Source organism: Lissotriton helveticus, chromosome 7, assembly GCF_964261635.1.
Source record: "Lissotriton helveticus chromosome 7, aLisHel1.1, whole genome shotgun sequence".
NCBI lineage: Eukaryota > Metazoa > Chordata > Amphibia > Caudata > Salamandridae > Lissotriton > Lissotriton helveticus.
In genome coordinates, this window is record NC_136068.1 from 138,465,513 (window position 1) to 138,491,104 (window position 25,592).

Genomic DNA, 25,592 nt, shown 5'->3' on the forward strand with positions numbered 1-25,592 from the left:
TAATCTATAATGTCACCTCCATACAAAAAAACAGTTGTTTTCAGCAGCTTTATAGTTGGGACAATCAACTCCGTGATGGTGTATACATATGAGATGCTTAGGTGGGTGAGTATGCATGCTCATAAGACAAGCATGGGAATTCCTCTGTGCGACCATGTTTGGTTAATTCAGAATCTGCACAGTGACGCAGACGCATGAGTTAAAAAAAAATGCGTATGGTACGACTCGTGCATATTATGGGAAAGGTTCTATTAGCTCCCATGACCATTGGTTATATAGAGTAATAGGAGGATCTTTTTCTTCACTATGATGAGGAACATATTGAACTAGGATAGTCCATTGAGCAGGTCACTAGCATAAAAATATCAGTTGATCCAGGTACTGGTGCATATGAACATCCTAGTTGTGAACTGATTATTGGGGGTTACTTGCCCTAGATGAGGTACTCTCAGTAGACCTAGTATGAAGAACATAAGTACATTCCACCTGCCACACTTTCCGAAAGAGAAGGTTTTTGGATATAATGACATTTGACTTAGTCCATAAGTTAATAGACTGTTAGCATTGCTTATGTTGATCTATGTAATTGTTTTTCCGTCACACAAGTGTGAGATTACAGGAGGGCTACTAGTTTTGAACCTAATAGCATTAGAGTAAGTAAGTTGCACCTTCAATGGATGATCATAAGTTTGCAGTCCACGCGCGTTTTGTGTGCAGTGCGTTCGTGTGTGTACCACTTTATCACGCCCTGACAATAACAGTAATTACATATTTTTATATGGAAGACTAGCTTACCCGTCGCGCGTTGGTGCGATCTCCGAAGAAAGTAAATTCAAGGTAACTTGTTATGATAACATTCAATTTACATTGTGTCATTTTTATTGAACCTTATTCATTTTAATATGGAAAACATTTCAAAGTGTTGTTTTAATTCTATTTATTTATTTATTCGCGTGCTTGTGGATACACGATTTTTTGTTTTTCCGTCTGGTGCGTACATCAGTATTCGAAAGATTATGAGGGCCCTGGGGGCCCGATATTTAAAAAAAAATTATGCCAGAAACCTTTGCGGAAGTGCACTCAACAACTTCCGAAAGTTTCCTGGCGAATCGGATGACCGCTGTTTTAATTCTATTTATTTATTCGAGTGCTTGTGGATACACGATTTTTTGTTTTTCCATCTTGTGCGTACATCAGTATTCGAAAGATTAGGAGGGCCCTGGAGGCCGATATTTAAAAAAAATGTATGCCAGAAACCTTCGCGGGATTGTACTCAACAACTTCCCAATGTTTCCTGGCGATCGGATGAATGCTGTTTTAATTCTATTTATTTATTCAAGTGCTTGTGGATACACGATTTGTTGTTTTTCCGTCTGGTGCGTACATCAGTATTCGAAAGATTATGAGGGCCCTGGGGGGCCGATATTTTTAAAAAATGTATGCCAGAAACCTTCGCGGGAATGTACCCAACAACTTCCCAAAGTTTCATGGCGATCGAATGAATGGTGAAGTAATGCATAAAGGACAAACAAACAGACAGACATACATTCGTTTTTATATATATATATACATATATATAGAAGATGAGTGAAGCTAGTGAAGAAACAAAACATTTTTACCGAACAGATCAATTATTGATGAAGTAGAATTGAGAACCTGTTTGCGTGTTTACAGTTGAATTTCAGTTGGACATGCAGGTAAGACCTATTCTTACCCACATGTACAAACATTTTTCTAAAGACATATAGCGTAGTGGTACCTTTAACCTCCCTGATGAAGGCCCTACACCCAATTATTAGGGATCTTATTAAGGCCAACAAATGTTGGCATAAGACATAGGATGTTTGAGACCTAGTTTCACGGCAACATTCTTTGCTGTTTTATCCCAAAAAAAGAATAACCTGGGGTTCACACAAAGGTTGTTTTACATAAAATTCTGGACCCCTGATAAGATCAGGACAGTATTTATTCTGATCTCCCTCCCAACGAGGTTGACTGTTGAGACCACCGTGTTGGTACCATCTTAACACGGTGGGAGGGACTAGCCAATGATGAAGCATGCCACAAAAGAGTGTGTGAGGCCTTTTCATCCAAATCTTTTTTCCTTCCTGTTTTTTTGTTTCTTGTGAGCACAAGACTCACGTTAAACACACAAAATACACCCTGTACAACAGCAGTGTGAGCTACCCTCACAGTGAAACTGCACTTGAGGGTGTACGCACATGCACTAGTGAAACTTTATTGAGGGTCTGAGAGTGATGTGAATGTGTGCAAGTGTTATGAGTAGAAAGGCATGGGTGAGACAGTGGATGTCAAGGTATATGTGTGATGAAGTGTGATGTGTGTATGAATGTGTGCATGATCATGTGGGTTTGAAAGTGAATTCACTTGTGTTGGAGTAATATGTTTTTCATTGTGTATAACAAAATACAATAAAGTATGTGTTCACATCCTTTGTATTGTTGTGATAGTATGGTTATACATATAGAATGTTGTTATTGCAGTGATAGCTTGTCATTTTGGTTGTTATGGTGGATGTATGTTGACTGATGTACTATGGATCTGTGAGATGTGTCTTATTGTATGTGCATGCAAAACTGTGTTGCGCGTCTGTGAGTGAGTGTTTTGATTTTAAGTGTGTGTTGGTGAGGTTGTGGGATGGGGTCCTGACAGCATATGTAGTGCACACAGTGGTTAGAAATGTTACTTTGTGATAGTTTATGTGTGTAATAAGAGTGTGTCTGATTCTATGTGTGAGATGGTGCACATGTGTCGGGTACCCTTTGCTCTGGGTGAACACTGATGATATCCGCCTTTTCACAAAATAATGGATAATTTTCTTTAGTTCAACTCTGAATGTACAATTAAAGAGCCTTCTATCCGACTCTCAGTATCCAGGCAATTGTTTCTGTTTTTCAATAATTGCTGACCCACCTTTAGAGTCAAATGGTCTGCCTTTCTCTGCTTCCCCATCATCCAGTGCACATCGGAGTTTCTCCACTTCCTTCTTAACAGGGAGCTCTACAATACTCTTGCTGTCTCCTTGATGAGTCAACTCCTTCTGTGCATGAAGCCTCAAAAGCATCAAGCATGCGCTGTCTCTGCCATTGGTGTGCTCAGCAAGCCTCACGCCATCTTGCTTATCCATTGGACGACAGTTTACAGCCCTCCCATGTCTCAGACGCCGTCCCTCCCTAGGGCTGCCTGTCAAAAGTAAAGAGCAGGCAGTTAAGTTTAAAAAGCTACACGTGTTGTTTAGTCTAAAACTTTCCAAGCCATATATTAGATCTACAGAAAAAAAGAACAAGCATTTGCAATGCAATAGGTCTCGCATTCGACAGAGTTTAAGCTATTAGCATTGTAAATGAGAATGTCTTTTATCTATGTAAATAAAAGGCAATGACATTTACAATGCCAATAGCTCAAACTTCTGTAAATACGAGACCTATTGCATTGCAAATGCTTGTTTTTTTAACGTATTAAAATCTTAGTTCCCATCACTCTACAGAATTACATAAAACCAACATCCTTCATTTGAACGTAATTTGCTTTGCATGTATTTTGATATATTTGTACAGTTCATTAAAAAATATTAAAATGTTGGTGTGTTTGAACACATTTGAGATCTTACAGCCTTTTCTTTCACACTCCTTGTACCACAGCAAGACTATCAATTGGCTCTCAATATAAATTTTCCTCGATGTGCAGTAGGAGTAAAAAAAAGTAAACCGCGATCTCCATGTTAAAAGAATACGCACCAATATGTCAGAAGACTATGTCTGACATTTGACCTCTGTCTGAAGATACAGTAAATGAAACACGATAAAAACAAAAAATAAAGGCCTCCTTATTGCTCATTCCCCTCCTGGCTTCCAGCAAGGATACTTTAGGGGCACAGCAGCACCTCCCGGACCTCTACTTCCAGCGCCCCGACCTATCTTTCCCACCCCCTAATTCTTTAACTCACACACACCACCTCCCTTGCCTGCCTGCTAAGGTGGTGCGGTTTAGAGGAAAGCCACTAATATTAAATAAGCTTTATATGCATGGAGCATAAGGAGGGATTTCTCCAGCTAATTAAGCTGTACTAAAATGACAACGTGGAATTTGACCTTCGCACAGGAGAAATAAACAAGTGAATGAGGACAAATGTGTTTACTTCTTTCAAAAAATATTTTTGGACCACATTTACAGGGCTGTCAAGTTTACCCAATGACTTCATGCGATATAAATGTTATGTTTTAGTCTGTGAATCTTGTTTAATACCATAATGTATTATGGGAGCTGTGGTCCCAGTTTACCTGAGCTGATCCCGGCTAGCACGCCTGAAATGTTTTGAAAAAGAAAAACACCGGGCGGAAGCATTTTACCATATGCAATATGGGTCACTTTCTCTACTTATGTATTCTACATGCTCTGCTCGATAGGTGACAAAAATGGTCGTTTTTAGAAGCGCTTGCGCAAGCGTTACGCACTCTTTCACAATATCATGCCCATGTGTTGATGTTTTACTGCCGAGCATCTCGTTCTCGTCGTCTTCCGCATTGCATGGAGCCTGAGCGCGTATCCCCCGACCGCGACGAAGAAAAAAAAAGCTGACCTAGGAAACGCATACAGAAAGTTCATAAAGAAAGTGAAAGCGCGCCGAAGTGCCGTGCCAGCACAGCAAACGCGTGCACATCTCTTGTCCGGGCGCGTGAAGGCACGGCAAAGAGGAGTTTAAGTGGCAGCAGTGAAACTAAAAGCCAGAGAGGAGACGCCATGCGCGTGCACATCGCCTGCCCGGGCACGCACATGCTTTGTTTCCCTTCGCGCACCAAACCGACAACAATTGTCTCGCCAAGGCGAAGCAGCGCATGCGTTCGCTAGGCGAGACCTAAAAAGGCAGAAAGGCTACATCTTGAAGCTCCGAGCAAGAACCCTAAGAGAGCACTCTTCCAGCGCTCCTGACCAGCACATTAACCGGCTGCCATGTTTTTCACCTCTGCCACTCTTCTCCCCCTTAAGTGATTGTGTGTGGCATGAAGCAGACGCAAGTGCGTGAAGAGAGGAGAGTGGTTCTATTCACCTCAAGTTTCAGAGAGAGCTCATCTATTTCAAATGTATGTATAGAACCTCATAATATTCGATGGAACTCATCAAGTTCTGAGAGAAAAGGTAGAGTGAAGGGAAACAAGAGCTGTAATAACTAGAACATATGATAGTACAGTGTACACCTATATGAAACACATTATAATGGAATGGAAAGTAAAATAAAACATATCTCTTCTTCAAAGAGAATAATGAACAATTAATCTTTAAGTATCTTCCAGGAAGGAGCTCTTATGCTAGAAGACATCTTAACTCTTAAAGATACAGTTCCATCATTAGAGTCAACTTCCCCAAGGTTGAAATCATGGTTGGACATAGAACGTTTCTGAATCTGAGGGATGGGTTATAGGCCAATGCTACAATCCTGCATGGCTGTTTTGAGTGAGACTGGTTCCATTTCAGGGTCAGGATAGACATACATACCAACTTCATCCATTTCCCATTAATCACCAGTTTTCCCATTCTTAACCACACACCTGGTTACACTCCTGATGCTCCAACATTTTCAATCTTGTGTGATAACACTTTCTTTGGTAAACTTAACATCTTTAAGGGATTAGAATATTTGGCCTTGCCCTTTTCCACCTTCAATGGTAATTGTGTGCATACATCTCCCACTCTCAATTCAGGTGATCTGACTCTGTGTATAGTGTCATATCTCTACCTGGCCTTGGCTTGTTTCTTTTTACACCTTTTTGTAACTACACTATGATCTAACATGTTGCCAGTGTCAAAGTTGGTGGGACATCTATTGATCAACCACCATGAACACAAGTCCCCAGAGTAATCTACAGCGACTGATGCCTGTTGAGGATTACGGATTTATGCGGCATGCTACAACGTTTCTTTGACAATCTGACAGATGCATTTCCTGTCCTGTAAGGCCAAGGGAACACTATCCTTGGGATAATGATTGAAACCCACTACAAGGCCATTAAATTGTGGGTCGCAGATGGGAGTTTTGACATAATTAATGTTATGTAACTAGAGAAACCTCACCTGCAGACCATTAACGCTAACAATTGTTTCAGGGTACCCTTTTCTGCAGAAGATTTCACTCACGAAGCTTAGTAGTTCTTTGGTGGAGACCCTCTCAAAGGAGACTTCTGGCCATTTTGTGTAATAGTGAACCATAAGAATGATGTATTGGATGTGGAGTGGTATTTGTTTGATAGGTCGTAAAAGGCAAGGTTTTGCCTGGGCCAAGAAACGAGTTGCATGGGAGAAGAAACATTTGAGATTTTTATAGTAACTTGAACATTCTTTATAGTTGCTTACAAATTGGTCTTTCTCTTGGTCCGTCCTGGCCACCAGAATTTAGTTAATAATCTATTCTTCAAGGCTGACATGTTCATATGCCCTTGGTGACTAGCACTGATGATATTGGTTCTGACAGTTTCTGGGGTACACATTTGTCATTTCTGAACAAAATAGTATTAATCACACTCAACTCACTTGCAACTTGGGCTAAAGAATGCAAACGGATACAAGGTGTTTACTATGTGGCCAACCTGTGCAAATATACTCCTATACCTTACAAAGGACTTCATCCTTGCTGGCTTCACTGAACCACACTTCTTCAGTTAAGGGCACATCTTCAGAGGTACAGAGCTCATTCACATTTGCAACCACATCAAGATCATTGTCATCACACTCATCATCGGAGATTGGGCAGGGTAATCTATGTAAACAATCTGCACGCTTGTTTAAATTGCCACGTACATACAATATCTCAAAGTAGTACAACTGCAACTTTGCAGTCCGTGCTCCAGATTTTAACCCTCCCCGTGGTGACAAGATATTTACCAGAGGCATATCTCAAAGTAGTGCAACTGCAACTTTGCAATACATGCTATAGATGTTAACCCTCCCTGTGCAAATACATGCCAAAAGTTCTTGTGCAATTACTGTATACCGTCTTTCAATTCTGCGGCGTTATTTTGAGGCACAACCAAAAATCAACTAACCTTGTCCCAGTTACTAAGACAGTACTACCCCCAAACCATAGGGTCTGGGGTCAACTGTAATGATCGATTTCTTCTCAATAGAAAATGGTCTTAATGGTACCAGTTATATTTTTCTTTATCTAATTTAAAGCCCTTTCATGTTTGTATCCAGTTTTGTATTTCAGGTCCTTGAGTAGGGGTTGCCTAACAAGTTCCAAAACAGCTGCAATATCTTGGCTGAATCTCGAACAGAAGTCACACTGACCACAAAATCACAAACAAATTTCTTAATTTATTTATTTTTGCAGAGTTTTATATAGCGCGAACTAGACCCGAACCGAATCAGGTATCAGAGCGCTTTACACATTTTTCCAGTTACGTTACATTTTACGTTTCCAGTTACTTTCATTTTAGGCACGGGGAGATTAAGTGATTTGCCCAGAATCACAGGAGGTTTTTTGGCGTCGTTACCGAGACTCGAACCCAGATCCCCAGGTCCGAGGTCGAGCGCCCTAGCCGTTAGGCCAACTCCTCTCCCCCAACAGGCTTTATTAACAGGCTGGCCCGCTAGATTTATCACATTCACCAGTGAATCTTTGGGAATTACTTTTTTGCCGTTAATCTGTGGTTAAGATGCTCACTGAGTCGAATGCCTTGCAATATTGAGAACACTTGCCAAAGAATCTCTTAATGATGTCAATTGTCTTTGATAAAGAACACTATGTAATATTGAAAACATCTGACATTATCGTCCATATCTTTAAATAAATGGTACATTGCTCACTGAAAAATGGAGGCCGCTGACGCCAGGCCAAATGGCAACTGTTTATACTTAATGAGGCGGAATGGTCTGATGAAAGCAGTTAGTTGTTTGGAGACCTCTGATAGCTCTACTGGGTGAAACGCTTAGCGCAAGTCAAGCGTTCAAAAATAGCTGCTCTGTCAAGTAGAGAAATCCGTTAATTCATTTTCGGCACCGCTTGTGGATAACAATATTTGAATTCACAGATCTGAGATCCACACACAAATGGCTACCACTGCTTTTTTGTCAAGACTATCGGTTTCCTCAATTACTCCTTTAGACAGTAGATCCTGAGGTACACCTTGCAAGTCTTTCTGCATGCATAATGGCACACCTTTCAGTTTTTTCACCGCTATGGAACCTTGTTTTAATCTGGGACAATGCACAAATCCAGCTAGTTGACCCAAACCACAACTGAAGATCTTTGGAATTCTTCAATGACTTTTGCACTCTGAATGGCCAATATTAGACAGGAGCACTGGGGTGCAAAAAAATCTAGAATAGACTCTGGTTCCTCGAGCCGAGGACATACACACCCATGTGTGTCACGTGCATTTTAATAGACGCACCCCTTCCTTTGAAACTTGATTTGAAGATGAAATAATCCCACTGAAAATAATTGTCCCTCCATTGAAAGCTACTGCTTCAATATTCAGGTTACAGGGTGCCCACTATATGGTGCAAATTTTAAAATCAGAAACTTCTTTTGTTATGATTGTGAACGGTGATCTGGAGTCCATGATTACTTTTAACTTGTGATTTAATACTTGCAAGGTGCACATTGGTGGTTTATCCACTTCTCCATCAGATTTGTTTTTTTAATCTCTTGAACCTCTAAAATCAGGCTTGGAGGTTTCAATTTGTTTTCCAAAGGTTCATCCACATAGGGGTTGGTGTCAGTTGAAATTTGAGCAAATCTTTGGCTCTAAAATGACCGATATACCCATAAATAATACATTCTCTTCCAGAGGGTAGGCAGTACTTTGTAACAGCAATGTGTGAATTGCTGCAGCATTTGAAGCCGGGCAACTTTGATTCACTTTTCTCCTGTCTGACAGCTTCTATTGTCCTGGGTTTGTTGACAATACCACATATTTCTTTGAACTTGTTGACAGGTGGTTTCTCATTGACCTCTCGCACCCACGAAACTGACTGCTACAGTGACTTTGATGATGTGATTACTTAATCTAATGTGGGATCTCTTACCCCCACAAGATCTTCTAGATGTCTTTGCTACTGGTGTTGACCACCAATTAGTCATGTATCACCTCATCAGTCAACTCCCCAATATTACAGGTAGTAGATAATCCACACAAAGCTGTAATAAACTCAACAAAAGATTTCCCTTCCCTTTGTCTCTTTGTCTAAAAGTGTAAGTGCTGCAGCGTGATGCTTATTGTAAGTTTAAATCTATTTTCAAGCATCATTGACGCCTCCTCAAAGTCATCTTAATCTTCTCCGCCTTCAGATGCATCAGCGTTTGGTAGTGTGTGGAAAATGTCCAAACACTCTGACTCCAGGAAATGCAGAAGGATGCCCTTCCTACATTTCACAAACATGTTATTGGCGTCAATGGCCATGAGATGTGTTTGGAATTTTACCCTCCAACATTTGCAAGGAACATGAGGGTCGACATTATTCTGAAAAAATGTCTTTGGTGGATCAAACTGCACAGTGGGTTAATGCAAGCGGCCAAATATGAGAGGCAATGGAGGAGGGAACTACACCAAACACAGGCAAAGGAGAGTAAATGTAACTGGTGTCAGCAACTGGCTGGCGTAACAACTGAACTAGATGGCTGGAGAGAAACAAACATTCCAGTAGAAAAAGTTCAATGTAATATGAACGAAATGTACCAGTCAAGTATCACTTTCCATCACAGAGGAGCACACTTGTTCTGTGGCAGATGATTAGTAATAGCGCTCTGTTCAAAATGAGACTTGGAAAGCAAGGGCAAAGAGTTGGCTCTGAAGGGAGAATTGTCCAGTCCCGAACCCCCACCAATCCCACCCCACTGATGGGCGGCATGTCATTGGGCTTTATCGGTTGCATGATGCTTCACACCAATAAGGAGGAGTACAAGTGTGGCGAGAATAGAGGAAAACAGTTGCTGGGCGAGGCAAAGGAGGAACAGCAAGGCGCTCTGAACCTACTTCACCAGCCGCAGAGCAGCGCAGTTGAAGCCTCACCCACGCCATCAATGGAGTTCAACGCGGTTAGAAGCCCCATCATTAGTTGGAGGCGGTGTGCAATGGCACTCCCAAAAGCGTTGAACGTTGAAAAACAAAACCAAGGAAGGACACTGAAACAATTGCATCCTAGTCAGCAAATTTAGCGCCTGATGCAACACAGACATAGCTGTGTGAAGGGAGGGTTTTATTTGCAACAAGTATCAGAAAGAGCTCATCCAGAATAATGTTTAACATTACAACTGTCAATATAGAACCTCATTATGTTCTATGGAGCGAACAAGTTCTGAGGGCGAAAGGGCGGCGGTAAGGAAAAGAAGGTGTGGAAAGAGGAGACCATGTAATGGTACACTGTACACATATATCAAACAAGTTACAATGCACAAATAGAATGGAAAGTAAAACACAACAGTGTGAACAAAGTTGTGCTTCAACAATTACTCTAGAGTGCTCATGTGATGTATTAAACACTTCTATAAGACAAGTGTGTTTAGTTCTCTGGGGAGATCTCCTTCCCAAACAGAATATGCAGTTTTGGGACAGTTTAAGTCAGGGTCCCATGTGGCACTCATCAAGGTTCAAGTACTTCCAGTTTTCCACTTGGGTGAAGGAAATTAAGTGTGAAGAATAGAAGGTGCTCAGCTCTGGATTGCAAAGTGCCAATATTCTAAGTGACAGCACCAAGGAAACAGCAAAAAGGTAGCATTTGCTATAGTACACAAGTAAACTTGACATGAAAAGACCAGAGAAGGCATGGAATTCTCAATCTCCAGTGCCTGCCGACACTGAAGATCGAGAATACCTACCAAATACCAATAGACTTATAGCAGCGTGAAAACTGCATCATTGAAGGGGCATCATTTTTAGGTCGAGTCTGGGCAGCTTATGCGCTGCTCTGCGAGGCATGTAGTATTCAGGTAGGGACTTGAAGCTCCGCCCAATGTACGCCAATATTTTTCATTGGCTTATGTCATTGTCCACTGCAAACTGTGGATGTTCATTGGTCTATAGGCTTAGTAGTCCCTCCTTAGTAAGGTCTTGTTTAATTTTGTAACCTCCAATGGCAACATCCCCTGTTACATGTGTTGTTACTCTGTAGGCTTTAATTACAGCCTACCAGCACTGTTTTCTCAAACAGGTTTGTCCAGCCTGCAGCATGTTCTCTCCTAACGCTTTAAAAAAATGTATATCACAAATGCATTTGCAAGGCAGTAGGTCTCATATTTGAGAGAGCTTAAGCTATTGGCATTGTAAATTACAATGCCTTTCATTTTTCTGTTTTAGAAACAGCACATTAATAAAAAACATTGTCATTTACAATGCCAAAAGCTCAAACTCTCGTAAATGCAAGACCTATTGCATTGCAAATGCTTTTTTTACTACGAACAGGCTGTATTGTTGTAAGCAGATGAAGGCAAATAATACTCATATCTTCGGACCCTGTCCAGCAATGCAAGCACACAGGAAAGTAGAAATAAATAAAAATGTGGCTACCCTGATTGAAGACTAGAGGTCAGCAACTCAATGAGATTGTTTTGTGTGCCAAGGGATCAGGCACAAATCTCAATTATGTAGTTGACAACTTGGTTATCAGACTCGACTCTAGGTCGGGCCCACTCATATGCGTACTAATATACAGGCCCCCTCCCAGAGTATGCCCACCTTTCCTTTCTCCCTGTGCGACCAGTTGGCCATCTTGGTCACCGATTACACGAAGATTCTGTTAATCGGTGACTTCAATTACTGGCTTAACAACGTGTCTGGTGGCCCCTTGGCAAGTGAGCTCATGGAACTTCTTACAGGGCTCAACTTTAGCCATCATATTAACACTGCCACCCACACTAAAGGACATACATTGGATCAGATATGGAGTACTAACCTTAGCATCTCACTCCCTAATATCTCCCCTTGCATTTGGTCTGACCATTTTCTGATCAAATTCAACATCTTTATTCCCATGCCTATATTAAATGTAAACACTAGAGAAGGCCTTATCAGGAAGTGGGTCTCTCTAGATACTCCTGCTTTTCTAGGAAGTCTGAAGAACTCTATTCCTGTATGTAACATCGATCTTAACCAAACTGTAGCTGATATTTCCAATTGGCTGGAAACTGCAAGTGACATATCCGTCCCACTGAAAAAATTGAAAACTATGCGCAAATCTGACGCCCACAAATGGTTCTCCCCCGGCCGTAGGGCAAAAAAATTAATCGTTCGTCAAAAAGAACGTGAATGGAGAAGTAACTATGACCCTCTTGGAAAGTCCCGCTATCTGGCCGCTCGTGTAGTCTATATGAAAGCCATCTTTTTAGCCAAAGCGGAATTTTTCTCAAGTATAATTGAAATGTCCAATAATAAATCTAAGGACATTTTCTCCATAGTCAATAAGCTTTCGAATCCTGCAAGAACCCAGCCCAAGCCTGTAGCCACACAGGACTTCTGTAACACTCTTAATCATTATTTTCTGGACAAAATCGTGCTTATTAAATCCAGTATTCTTGTCACTTCCCCTGCCTCCCCTGACCCTACTCACATCACTAGTGAATTTTCCCCTGACCACTTCCCTCTCTTGGACGCGCTGTCCTTGCTTGCCCTCATGCATAGGGTCAAGTCGGGATCCCCACGTGGTTGTTGCCCTCCCCATGTTTTAAACAAGCATTAGGAATGCATTAGGGCTCGGGCTGTTTAAGTTTGAGATAATAGCATTGTGAATGGCAATGTGTTTGAGGCATGTTTTTTTGAGTGTACCGTCAGCTGTTGATCATTGTGGATTTTGAAAGAGTGGCTGGTCTACTGTTAGCTGTTGGTTTGTGTGTGTGTTTAGTGAAAGTTGCACTGACATTGTTTGTTGTGTGCGTGGGTGTTTAGCGGCACTGATGTATGGTCGTGTTTGTTTTTGGTGAAAGCGTATATTGATGGGTGTTGGTGTTTGTGCATGGTGAAAGCATTCATTGACGGCTGGGGGTGTGTTGTTGTGTGTGTTGTTTTCTGTGTAGTGGTGAGTGTGTGGTCTGTGAGTCTGTGGGGGTGAGCCTGGGGAGTGAGTGTGGTGGTGAGTGTGTTGTGGTGATTGGTGACGAGTGTGTGGTGTTGAGAGAGTGAGGTGTGTGGTTTGTGTGTGTGTTATGTGTGTGTGGTGTATGTATGTGTGGTGTGTGTATGGTGTGTGTGTGTGGTTTGTGTGTGTGGTGTATGTGTGTGTGGTTTGTGTGTGTGGTGTATGTGTGTGTGGTCTTTTTTGCACACTCACACACTGTCCCTACACATTCACACACTGGTCACACGCACACTCCCAATGTCACCATGCATAGTCACACACTGTTTATCCTGCACACTCATTCGGCACACTCACACAATGTGCACCCTGCACCCTTAGACACTGTCTCTGTAGTCACTCTGCTGTCACTGTCACTCTACACTCACTCTGCATGCACTGTCACTCTACACTCACTCTGCACTCACTGTTACTTTACACTCACTCTGCACTCACTGTTACTCTCGCACTCACTCTGCACTCACTGTCACTCTCGCACTCACTCTGCACTCACTGTTACTCTGCACTCACTGTAATGCTTGCACTCACTCTGCACGCACTGTCACTCTGCACTCACTGTCACTTGCTGTCACTCTGCACTCACTGTCACTGTGCACTCACTGTCAGTCTGCACTCACTGTCACTCTGCACTCAGTCTGCACTCACTGTCACTCTGCACTCAGTCTGCAGTCACTGTCACTCTGCACTCAGTCTGCACTCACTGTCACTCTGCACTCACTCTGCACTCACTGTCACTCTGCACTCACTATCACTGCACTCACTGTCACTCTGAACTCACTGTCACTCTGCACTCACTGTCACTCTGCACTCACTCTGCACTCACTGTCACTCTGCACTCACTCTGCACTCACTGTAACTCTGCACTCACTCTGCACTCACTGTCACTCTGCACTCACTGTTACTTGCTGTCACTCTGCACTCACTGTCACTTGCTGTCACTCTGCACTCACTGTCACTTGCTGTAACTCTGCACTCACTGTCACTTGCTGTCACTCTGCACTCACTGTCACTCTGCACTCACTGTCACTCTGCACTCACTGTCACTCTGCACTCACTGTCACTCTGCACTCACTGTCACTCTGCTGTCACTGTCACTCTGCTGTCACTCTGCACTCGCTGTCACTCTGCACTCGCTGTCACTCTGCACTCGCTGTCACTCTGCACTCGCTGTCACTCTGCACTCGCTGTCACTCTGGACTCACTGTCACTCTGGACTCACTGTCACTCTGGACTCACTGTCACTCTGGACTCACTGTCACTCTGGACTCACTGTCACTCTGCACTCACTGTCACTCTGTCTGGTCAAGTTCTCATTGCCACAGAATATGCAGGCTGGCAGTGCTGCTCTGTCTCTTCATCCTTCTAGTACAGCGTAAAATCAGCAGGCTCGTAGGGCTGCTCTGTCTCGTCTTCATTCTGGTTCAGCCACTGACTTAAGTATTCTGTTGTTGTTGTTGTTACTTGTCACACAGCGCCGAGCTTACTCTGACGCACTGCATGATATAATATATTATTTGTGTGTAGTATATGTGTGTGCGTGGTGTATTGTGTTATATTATATTGTAATTCCATTTATGTAGCACTTACTACCCCTGACGAGGCGTCGAAGTGGTATGCTTGTATACAGTGTGTATGTATGCATTTTAAACAAGGCAATTGCATTCACAAAAATTCAATAACACGTTATCATCATTTTGCTCCGTCCTCAGCCGCTTAAATACGTGCGACGGCAATAAAGCAGCATTGAAAAAAAAACATCTGCCTTCAATTACCGGCACCTTTGACAGCTGCTAATTGATAATTTATGGCATTCTCCTGGACGGGGAGACAGCATGCGCGCACACACAGCTCAAGACAAGAAAACTACAGAGTCGTGAATGCGCTAACGGACCCTGACATCTGCTAATTGGGAATTTATGGCCTTCTCATGCGCGTGTAAGTACGGAAAATGCAGGAAGTCGATAGCGAAAAATTCCTAGGGCCTATCGCGTGAACACTTACAAAAACACAGACGTGAATGGACCAATGACATTGCAGATGGCACACAACACCATGAAACATTCTCGCTTACTGAGGAATTTTTACTTCAGGATTCTGAGCCCCTTAACAATACGGCTCGAAACTCTGCCGACTTCTGACGAAGTGGCGCAGGCCTCGCCCTAAAAAGGTATTCACTGTTTTTCCCTCTCCAATATTAGAACTCCTTAACTCCTCTCTGACGCAAGGTATGGTGCCCAATTCATTTAAGGAGGCAGTGGTGGTACCCCTCCAGAAAAAAACAGGTGTGGAACCCACTATCTTATCAAACTACAGGCCAATCTCATTGCTCCGGTATCTAGCCAAAGTACTGGAAGCACATGTTACATCTCACCTTTCCAGCTTTATTGAGCAATCCGACTTTTTGGATTCTGCCCAAGCCGGATTTCGCCCGGCCCATTCGACCGAGGCGTCATCACGGCAGTTCTGGATTCTCTACGCCATAGTGCAGACTTGGGAATCCCTCAGGCCCTGGTCCTGCTTGATTTGTCGGCTGCGTTTGACACGGTCGACCATGACATCCTTCTCGACCGGGTCAGACTAGCCGGCATTTGCGGCCCTGCCCTTGATTGGATTAGGTCCTTTCTTAGTGACCGCTCACAGGCAGTCGGTCTGCCCCCTTTCTCATCTCCCAAACTCCACACAACCTGTGGGGTCCCTCAGGGCTCTTCGTTGTCACCTATTTTGTTCAATATTTACATGCTTCCCCTGCTCCACTTATTAAAATCTTTTAAAGTCACTACTTTTAACTATGCAGATGATTTGCAACTCACCTTCACAATTGATGACTCCCCAGACTCTATCCATCAATTCCAGTCCACCATGCTCTTTATACATCATTGGATGGACAGCAACCAACTTAAATTGAATCTCGAGAAGACAGAACTGGTCCTTTTTGATCAAAGTAAGCTTCTCTGGGGTCCACACTATTGGCCTTCCGAACTGGGCCTACCCCATACCCCGTCCAGCTCGGTCAAAAGCCTGGGGGTGCTTATTGATGAAGAGCTATCATTAAAGCCTCAAGTAAACTCTGTTGTTTCATCTTGCTTTTTCCAGCTCCGTAAAATAAAAAGGATTAGTCGGATGCTCACCCAGCCTGCCCTGACCCAGGTGGTGATGGCCTTGGCGTTGTCACATTTAGACTACACTAACGCCATCTACCTGGGCCTCCCTGTTGCCCTCAGTAAACGCCTCCAGATGGCTCAAAATCAGGCAGCCAGGCTTATTTATCGTCTCCCGCGTTGGCAGTCTGCTAGACCCCTGCTGAAGCAGCTTCATTGGCTTCCGATCATACAGCGTGTATTCTTTAAAACTGCCTGCATGACCTTTAAGTCTCTTCATGCGCGTAGCCCGAAGTTAATTCAAAAACTTTTGCCCAGGTACATTCCCCTTCGCAGCCTACGCTCTGCATCGCAAATCCTCCTGATTGTTCCTCGCTACAAATTCCAACGTAAGGGAGAACGGAGGTTTGCCACGCTTGCCACTAAACTGTGGAACTCTCTTACTTTGAAGATTCGCTCTTCTACCACTCTTCTTCAGTTTAGGCGGCACCTTAAAACCTGGTTGTTCGTTCAGACTTTGGCTTAACCTTCTCTCAGCCTTTTGAGTTGCAGTTTTTTCAGTTTCTGTTGGTCAGCGCCATGAAACCCCCGGGTGTACGAGCGCTTTATACATTTTTGTTAAGATAAGATAAGTTAATTATGAAAAAGAAACTGTTATTCCATTTCATTTTGTTGGCAAGACAACAGATTTGTAAATACTGGATTAAAGTCTCCCCTCCAAAATGTATTGACTGGATAAAAGCAGTGAAATACACAACCTTCGGGTGAAGGAAATGTCCCATGATTATGCTGACATTTGCATATCTCAAGGTGAAGAATCCAACAAGACTTCTGCAGCAATAAGGACCCAGACAATTATCTGTTTAACTATCTGAATATCTGTTTCATTCTCGATAGAGGCGCTCCAATGCATAAAGCACAAAACAGAGAGTGCAGGATATGTGAAGTCAAAAAAATGACATGGGGTTTGGCAATGGTGCACATTTATAGAATGATGTGTAAGTAAGTGTATTGGTTTGATATGTGCGCCGTGTGTGTTACTATAAATCATAAGGTGGGTGTTGGTATATGTTTGGGAGAATGACTGTGTGTTGGTGTGTGTCAAGGTATGCGTCCGATTGTGTGATGTGTGGGTGCTACTATGGGTTTGTACAGTGTATCTTGTGCAGCATCCACTCATTTTCAGTTGAGATGAGTGACGAATATGGCAGGGATCTTCTCAACAACAAACATGTTGTGCAGCATCACCCTCATATCATACATGCTTTGTTGCAACTTGCAACAGATCTTGTCACAACATTCAATGTACTCCTACTCCTGTAGTCTGAGTGAGTCAACCATCTGGGATAGGGTTTCCGGTCTATTTTAAAGAAACCAACATGTTGCCTTATTTCTTTAACAACACTTAAACACCCCTAATATTTCTATCGAGCACTCAAAGTCCACAAAATTATATCAATATTTTGATATCAGTTTTTTATTTCTTGAATCTATCCAATTTTCTTCTTCATTGGAGACTTTCTTCACAATTCAGTAATTTCTTCAATTGTTATACAACCACGCAGCCAACACGTGTTTCGTCTAGTCTTATGTGACCTTAGACTTCCTCAGGGCTGCAACCCAAAATAAAATGTAACAATGCCATAATGTTATTAATTTTGTCACCTGTATGACAACAACATTAAAAATACTGTATCTCAATAGTTGTAAGGGAAACATCCCAGAGCCATATGTGTGCTAAAAAGTGTTGAAATTAAAAGTTACTCAAGGCTCACCACCAAGTAGAAGCTAGAGAGACCACTGGTGAAAATTAAGTTTATAGGTGGGGAATATCACCTCCATCTAGTATTTAACTTCAGTTTAAAACATTTCGTACGTGCATATTAAGATCTAAATAAAGTGCGACCATATTGTTAGGCTTCATACCTATGTATCTCCACGATGCTCTATACACTAGTAAATGGATCAGTAAATATCGAGTAGTCACCTAAAAGAAGTAGCGTAATCAACAGTGTCAATTTATATTCGATATACTACTATGTCCAAAGTTTTAAATACTTGTAATTCCAAAAGATTGCTTACCTATTTTGTATATGTAGAACTCCTATATGGTGAAGTATTATAAAGTTATCGTATTCTGTCACCTGTGAGGACGAAAAAACCGCATTAGCGGTAACCCTACCGAAAATATTTTTTGCTACAATATCCGAGTGGTTATGAAGTCACCGTAATAGTTTAAACATAGTCTCACCTTTCGTGCCGGGTATTTGCACTATGTGGTGCAGGTCTGGCGTGTTATTTGACTGACGTCTCGTTCTATTAATGATGAGTATTAATTTCGAGTGTCCTATTCTGTCATCTGAAAGTATGAAGTTCCATATTAGCACGAGTTCTTAATAAGGAACTATATTATTCTAGCAATCTTAGTCTAGTCGTGTAATTTATTAATGTAGTCATCTCACCTCTCGTCTCGCATTCAGTTCTTCGAAGCGCATATCTCAGTTTCGGCGTTCTGTTTGAGCGCCATCTTAGTATTCTATTTATGCAGGTTGAAGTCTATAGGCGCCATCTTTCTAAAACCCAAGTATATATCTTAGAGAGCTGTTCGCATTTTATGATTAAACTATTGGTCAACCACACTAGTAATAACGAAGTTAAAAGTTAAATATGAACATTGTCAATATTAAGTAAGTCACCAACAGGTAGCTATCTTGTTGGTGGTTGGCGGTATATATAGTTGAAACCGTTCGAGGTTGTTTACACTCAATAGGACAAACTACAATATATCTATTTATTGAATTATTATATTATATGCGTTACCAATACGTAAATAAATTGGTACTAGCAGTCTCAGATAATCTACTAAAAATTTTTTAGGTAATGAGTCACGCCGCCATCTTGGATTGGTCAGTTACTTTGAAATTTGTATTCTGAGTATAGAGTGGCGATACTACATTCGATAAAGGAAATTAATGCTACATTGCGCTATCAAAGTATCAATTCATCAATTTTAAGTGCAGAGTGGGGGCACATTGGCATTTGGCCATACCATCCGGTCGCTAGAAAATAAGTGCAGGAATAAATGGCAAGAGTATAGGTGGTTTAGGTAGAGGTTGCGGGTACAGTTTTCATATGTTTCCTCAGCTTACGTTACAGATTGTTAACAGTAAGTAACAAAGATATAGTCATATACATACAGTACTAATTACCGGGCTTTCAACCTATTATGAAAAATATGTCATGGAAAATAGTACTTCATATGTCTTAACAGTTCAAATGTTTTTCAGTATAATCAGTTCATCTCAAGCTATACAATTTTCATTCATCTTAATGGTACATAAACATTACAATCATTATAGTCATTACATATATTGGCAGTTATTCATTTCCCAGGAAAAATTCATATTCATCATCCACATTAAGACCCTTTTCAACTGCTTTAAGTTTAATTAACCAGGTAACTTCTTTCCTCCTTAATGAAAGTATTCTATTACCTCCTCTAGGGTCTGGTTCAATATGATCAATACCATGATAGCTAAATGTGTTTAGCTTCATCTGAGGAGTTTCTAATAAGATGAGCTGTAGTTGGGTACCGGGTATCCCCTTGTTTAATCGCTCTAAAGTGCTCAGACATCCTATCTCGAAGCCTTCTTTTAGTGCTTCCAACGTATATCTTTCCACAGCTGCATGCAATTACATACACTACAAAGGTTGTCTCACAGTTTATGAATTTCTCTATAGTGTATTCACCAGTTCCCTTGTAATTGAAACTAACAACTTTTTTCTTTGCCCATCTGCAAGAAGGGCATCTACCACATTTGTGAAAACCTTTGAATTTGGATAACCAGTCTTTATTGACAGGTTTCTTTGGGTAGCTAGGACTGAGTATATTGGCTAGAGTCAGACCTTTCTTGAATGTTATGGAGGGATTATGAGTAATGTATGGCGTGATATCTTGATCTAACATCAAAAGATGCCAATGTCTTTTCAAAATTGTGTATAGTCTTGTGCTTTCTGTACTGTAGTGTGTAATTAATCTTACTTTAACTTCAGTCTCAGTAGTTTTGGTCTTTGGTTTGTCTTGTAAGGTGGTTTCTCGTTTTAGTTTATTGACTCTTGTGACAGCTGTATCTATCACTTGTTTTTCATAACCTCTCCTCTTAAAGCGTGTTGTCATGTCATTAAGATTCTTTTGAAAGTCCTCGTCCTTGGAACAATTACGTCTGGCTCTTATTAGTTCGCCATATGGTATAGCTTTCAATTGGCTCTTTGGGTGACAGCTTTTGGCGTGAAGTATTGCATTACAGCTGGTTGGTTTTCTAAACATTTTACTCTTGAGATGACCTGCTTCTACAAAAAGCTCGATATCTAAGAATGTAATCTTGTTATGATCATACTGGGTTGTAAACTGCATATTATAGGGGTTCTCATTAAGGTAATCGAAAAATCCTTTAAGTTGCTCAACCGTTCCTGTCCATATTAAAAGGCAGTCGTCGATATATCGACCCCAGTAGTGTATATACTGGATCCATTCCTTATTTTCAGGCCCCCAGATTCGCTCCGCCTCGTACCATCCCATGAGCACCATACATACTTATCTACTGTTGACATTCCTTTACCTGCTGTGCGCTCATATTGCAACAGTTAACACTTAAACACTATGTTCCCACCCCAAAGATAGAGGGTCACTGTGTTTGGTACTTACAAAAAACTCCCCTATATTAACAGTTTGCCTGGCCCCAACATGGCTGCCTCTTAAGACATAGGTGCACATTTGATGAAGTTGTATTGTTCTGTAAAGGAGAATCCTCCACAGGAGAGGGTGCCTGGGGGGCAGAACCGTGCATAGATGGCCAGGCAAATGGTGGTGGTTTAACAAATATGGAGACTATCATGCAATGGTAGCATTTTGTTTGAAAAGGGAGGAAGAAGAGGAGGTAAATACTGTGAGTAGGCTTGCGGCTTCCGTAACCTGGGCCCACTTTCAAATATTACGGCAGTACTTTGCCCCAAGTGGGGCTTATGCAGCACTATGCTAAAATTGTAAAAAGGAAAATGAACTGGAAACAATCAAACCTAATCTAGGACAAAAGAAAAAACACAATGTTGTGAAAATAGCTACCATGGTATAAAATGAATAGCAATGTTAGTACATATAGGAAGGTATTATAGGTCAATCAATGAACTGAGATTCTAGGGCTAAACCTCTGGTGTCAATCCAAAGTAAAGTGTAGGTTAATTAATACAAAAGGTGTGCAGTGTATACCATAAAGGCCTCGAATCCAAGCACCCTGTAGCATAATAACTAGGGTCGATTAAAAAGTATATATGATCACTATCTTAAAGCCCTAAAACCTGGATCAATTCTGCAAAAGTCAGAATGGAATATTTGTAACTTGAAGCAGAGCTCCTTTAAAGTTATTGAAGGTAATCATTAGTGTTATGGAGATCTTGGTAATGTCTTTCGTGTACTCCTGTAATATTCTGCTACTATGGGGGACCTGGGCAGAGTAGGTCCTTAAGACGTCTCCCCTAGGATGCTTCGGGCATGTAGTACAATACAGGGGGCATGTCGTCAGGATAGGTCAGTGTAGGCCACGTGCAGAGTTTGCTGTGATGTGAGTCTAGGGATCAAGGACCATGTGCCACTTTAACTCTTGGTCTTGCAGGAAGGTGTTTGTGGCTGCCCAGTATTTGGTTGGACTGCATTTAGAGTAGGGATGGAGGACAGAGTAGCAGTAAGGGAGGCATTTCGTGGTTTTAGAGATAAAGGTTAAGGAAGTTTTCATAAAACCTGGGGTGCTCTCCCAGGCTAGGGTGGGTCTATCCAGACCCAGGAGGGAGGCGGCAGATGTTGTTGGGGCAGCCGTTTTGGCCTGTTGGCCGCCAAGTGGGAAAGCTAAGGGTAAGCTGGGAGTGGGAGGGAAGGAGAAATTAGAGGGTTAGTCCACTGCACCTTTTAAACAAGAGGAAAAGCAAGTTGACTCGCTTCAAGAACAGCAAGTTCCACCAGGGTGGCAGAGAGGGGCAGGCTGCAGTACAAGGCAGAGGGAGCGCAAATGAGGAGAAGTCAGCTTCAAAAGTGGCAGTCACCTGACACCACCATCGGCATTTCGAGGGTGAGTGATTTATGGGTAAGGGGAAATCCCATTTGTGGAACTACAGAAAAGTATGATTTATATGAGAGAGAAACTTTTAGATATTCAAAAATACGGCATGCTCTCAGGGATGCTGTCTAGGTCGGGGAAGACATACCGGAGGCCTCGCCATTGGAAGACAGGCTCCTGTCCGAGTATATGCACCGCAAGCCCATATCCTTGACCTGCAAGAAAATCATCAATAACTCACCTGACCCGCTTCTTAGTCTTTGTGAGCTCTGGCAGGCTGAAATCGGAAACCTAGTGGAAGAGGATTGGTGGGAGGTGCTGGCATTGCCGCAAGAAATCGCAATATCATCAAGACTGCGACTTGTCCAATTAAAAATACTCCACAGATTATACATTGCATGCACCAAGTTGGTCAAAATGGGCAAGAATGTAGAGGCAGGGTGCAGAAGGTTATGTGGGGGTAGCGGCACCTTTTATCATATTATTTGGGAATGTCCGGCGATCACAATATACTGGGAAGCAAAACTCACATGTATGAAAGAAGTTCGTGGTGGGGTTGATCAATTCTCCCCTAAGCTGTGCCTGTTGAATATATGGGAAGCAACTGACATGAATTGTGCGGAGCAGCTCTGGACCACTATGGGTCTTATGATCGCTAAACATAATAGAGCTCGGAGGTGGGGTGTGGCCAACCTTAGTTGAATGGAAGGGGGACATGGACTGGTGCACGACTGCTGAAGTAGAGGTCTACAAAAACAGAGGATGTCCCCGGAAGTGTGATCAGGTATGGGGGAAGTGGAACGCAGAGGCAATATATGCAACCCCCCTTTCCCGTGGTGACAATATAGGTGACGCAGGCAACATTATGGAGGTCCAAGATGAGGAAATGTGATGTGGTCTTAAAGTCGGAGTTTATAAGGGGTCCTGGTAGCTGTTATCAATTGCTATGTCTTAATTGGTTTTGGTCAAGCTCTGCTCCTGTACTGTTTGTTTATATAATCAATGAAAAGATCTTACAAAAACAAAGTGGCAGTCACCCGAAGAGAAGCTAGTGAGGCTGCTATTGAAGTGAAGGAGATGGAAAGGGTGGAGGTGGGGAGAGGGCGGCCTGCTTCACTCCCAGGAGAGTGACATGCAGTGCTACAGACCAGACAGCAGGCGGCACCAGAGAGGGCGTTGACAGGCAATATTAAAAGAATAGGTGAACACTGGAGGAAGGCAAGTGGGTAAGTGGTTTTGTCTCCTCCACTTAAAAAAAACAGCAGATGGGTAAGGAGGCTACAATTCAGAGGGCAACACTTAAAAAATAAATATACAGCTAAAGTGGGTAAAGGCATTATGGGTCAGTCAGTAGAGTCTGTAGTTAGGCCAGATGGCAGGAATTGTTGATGGGAGAGGAAGATTTATTGATGCATCCCCAAATATGGGAGAGTTAGGGGGCAGGTGGAGCCTCTCAAAGAACAAAGTGGAGGAGTGTGGATATGGATCCCATTTGAGGAAGTAACGTTAAGTAGGTGGCAGTCTAGCACGCCTGAGAGAGGGAACAGGACAACAGCACCCCTATGTTGGAGCAACCGGGGTCAGCAGGCGATGATTCTGGGAAATAAGGCTAGCGAATGTGAGCAGCAAAAAGTATTGTTGGGAGTGACCTCGATGCCCCAGCCAAAGAAAGAGAGAGGCCTGATCGTGCATTCCAGCATCACACCAAATAGAATTGAACAAGCATTGGCATTGCCAATAGGTCTCGCTTTTGGGACCTTATAAGTATTTAGTAATGCAGCACAATATCCTTGGTGCAACAACATCAACTGTTGCATGGCTAAACACTTATAAGGTACAAGGTTTATTCATGCAACAGCTGATGTTGTTGCACCAAGGATATTGTGCTGCAAAACTAAATATTTATAAGGTCCCAAAAACGAGACCTATTGGCTATGCCAATGCTTGTGGCGGCAGGGGGCAGCCCGGTGCGCTGCCTGCGGTGGCAACTTCTTAGCAACAGGCAGGACCAGGGCAGACCCAGCTGGAAGGCCTGGGAGGACCCCACGCTTCAGTGCAGGCACTAGCTGGGAAGCTGTCTGCAGACATCAGTGTCAGCTGCTCGGGCCAGCAGGCCTCTGCAGCTGGGAGAGCCTATCATTAAAAGTGTCCTGACCGGGAGGAGGAGCTTCGCGGGCATCCATGATGGTCGCGTGAGCACAGAGCCCCCGGTCCCGCCCGGGCAGTCGTAGAAGCACGAGCCGATGGTAAAAGGTGGCCCCGACGTCAGATTTCAATTTATTGAGCTGACCTCAATATTCCTTTCAAAATTGAAATCTGACGTCGGGGGCCACTTTTACATCGGCTCGTGCTTCTACGACCTGCCCCGGGACGGGACCGGGGGCTCTGCTGATTTCCAGGCCGAGGAGTAGTTGAACAACAACGGCCAGAGGGGTCTTCCCGCGGCCTCACTGCAACTTTCAGTTTCACTTTCCTACTCCGGGCTCTGATTGACTGGCATTCTTTCTGATCTACTCCAGATCTGGCTGAGTCTGCTCTATTGCTGTGTGCCTTCTTCCGTGAGGGTCCGGCTTCCAGCCCTATTGGATTTTCTCTCCTTTGGCCCATTTCGTGTGCTTTTGGCCTCATCGTGATCGGCCATTTTCACCAGGTCGCGAGGGCCCCTCCGGGGCTCTGGTTCCAAGATGGCCACCAAACCGGACACTGAGAAGCGCAAGACGAAAACGCCTCTCCGTGGGGGACTAACTCAAACTAATGTGATGGACCGCTACACCCATCCTAAAGGGTCCCCCAGCGGCACCGGCCGTACTCCTGAAGACCCATCGGTGGACCTTGCTGCGCCCACGGAGGTATCGCTTCAAGACGTCATGAGCGCCATCACCAGTATGAAGGCCTCCATGGGACAGCAGTACGAGGCCCTCGCCTCCAAGATCGATACGGTGACTGTCGATGTCACGCTGATTAGAGCGGACCTGGCGAAGACCAATGAGAGGGTCAAGGCTTTGGATTTGAAGACCTCCAGCCTGACTACTGATGTCACGGAGGTGCAAACTGAGATCGGCAACTTGCGTTCGTCACAGGACTTGGTGGCCCGCCGACTCGAGGAGTTTGAAAATAGGGCCCGATGTAATAATGTACGCATTATAGGTGTTACGGAAAATACCGAAGACGCTGCCACCGATATCTTGGTGGAAGACCTGGTCTTGAATCACCTTGCTCCCGCCGGTCTCAGTAAATTCTTCGCTGTTGAACGGGTATATCGATTTCCAGGTGGGAAGCCGAAACCGGGTGCCCCCCCGAGACA

General features: G+C 43.1%; 1 protein-coding gene across 3 annotated transcripts in view; it reads right to left on the reverse strand.

Moving 5' to 3' along the window:
* LOC144768246 (interferon regulatory factor 4-like) overlaps positions 1 to 25,592 on the reverse strand; it is a 237,736-nt gene that overhangs the window by 156,163 nt on the left and 55,981 nt on the right. For 2 of the 3 annotated variants that reach the window (XM_078651763.1, XM_078651764.1), the window contains exon 3: positions 2,935 to 3,204. The exons of the other annotated variant lie outside the window; for it this stretch is intronic. In XM_078651763.1, the coding sequence (XP_078507889.1) occupies positions 2,935 to 3,204 (270 nt within the window). The remainder of the gene's footprint in view (positions 1 to 2,934; positions 3,205 to 25,592) is intronic. 3 annotated transcript variants of the gene reach the window in all.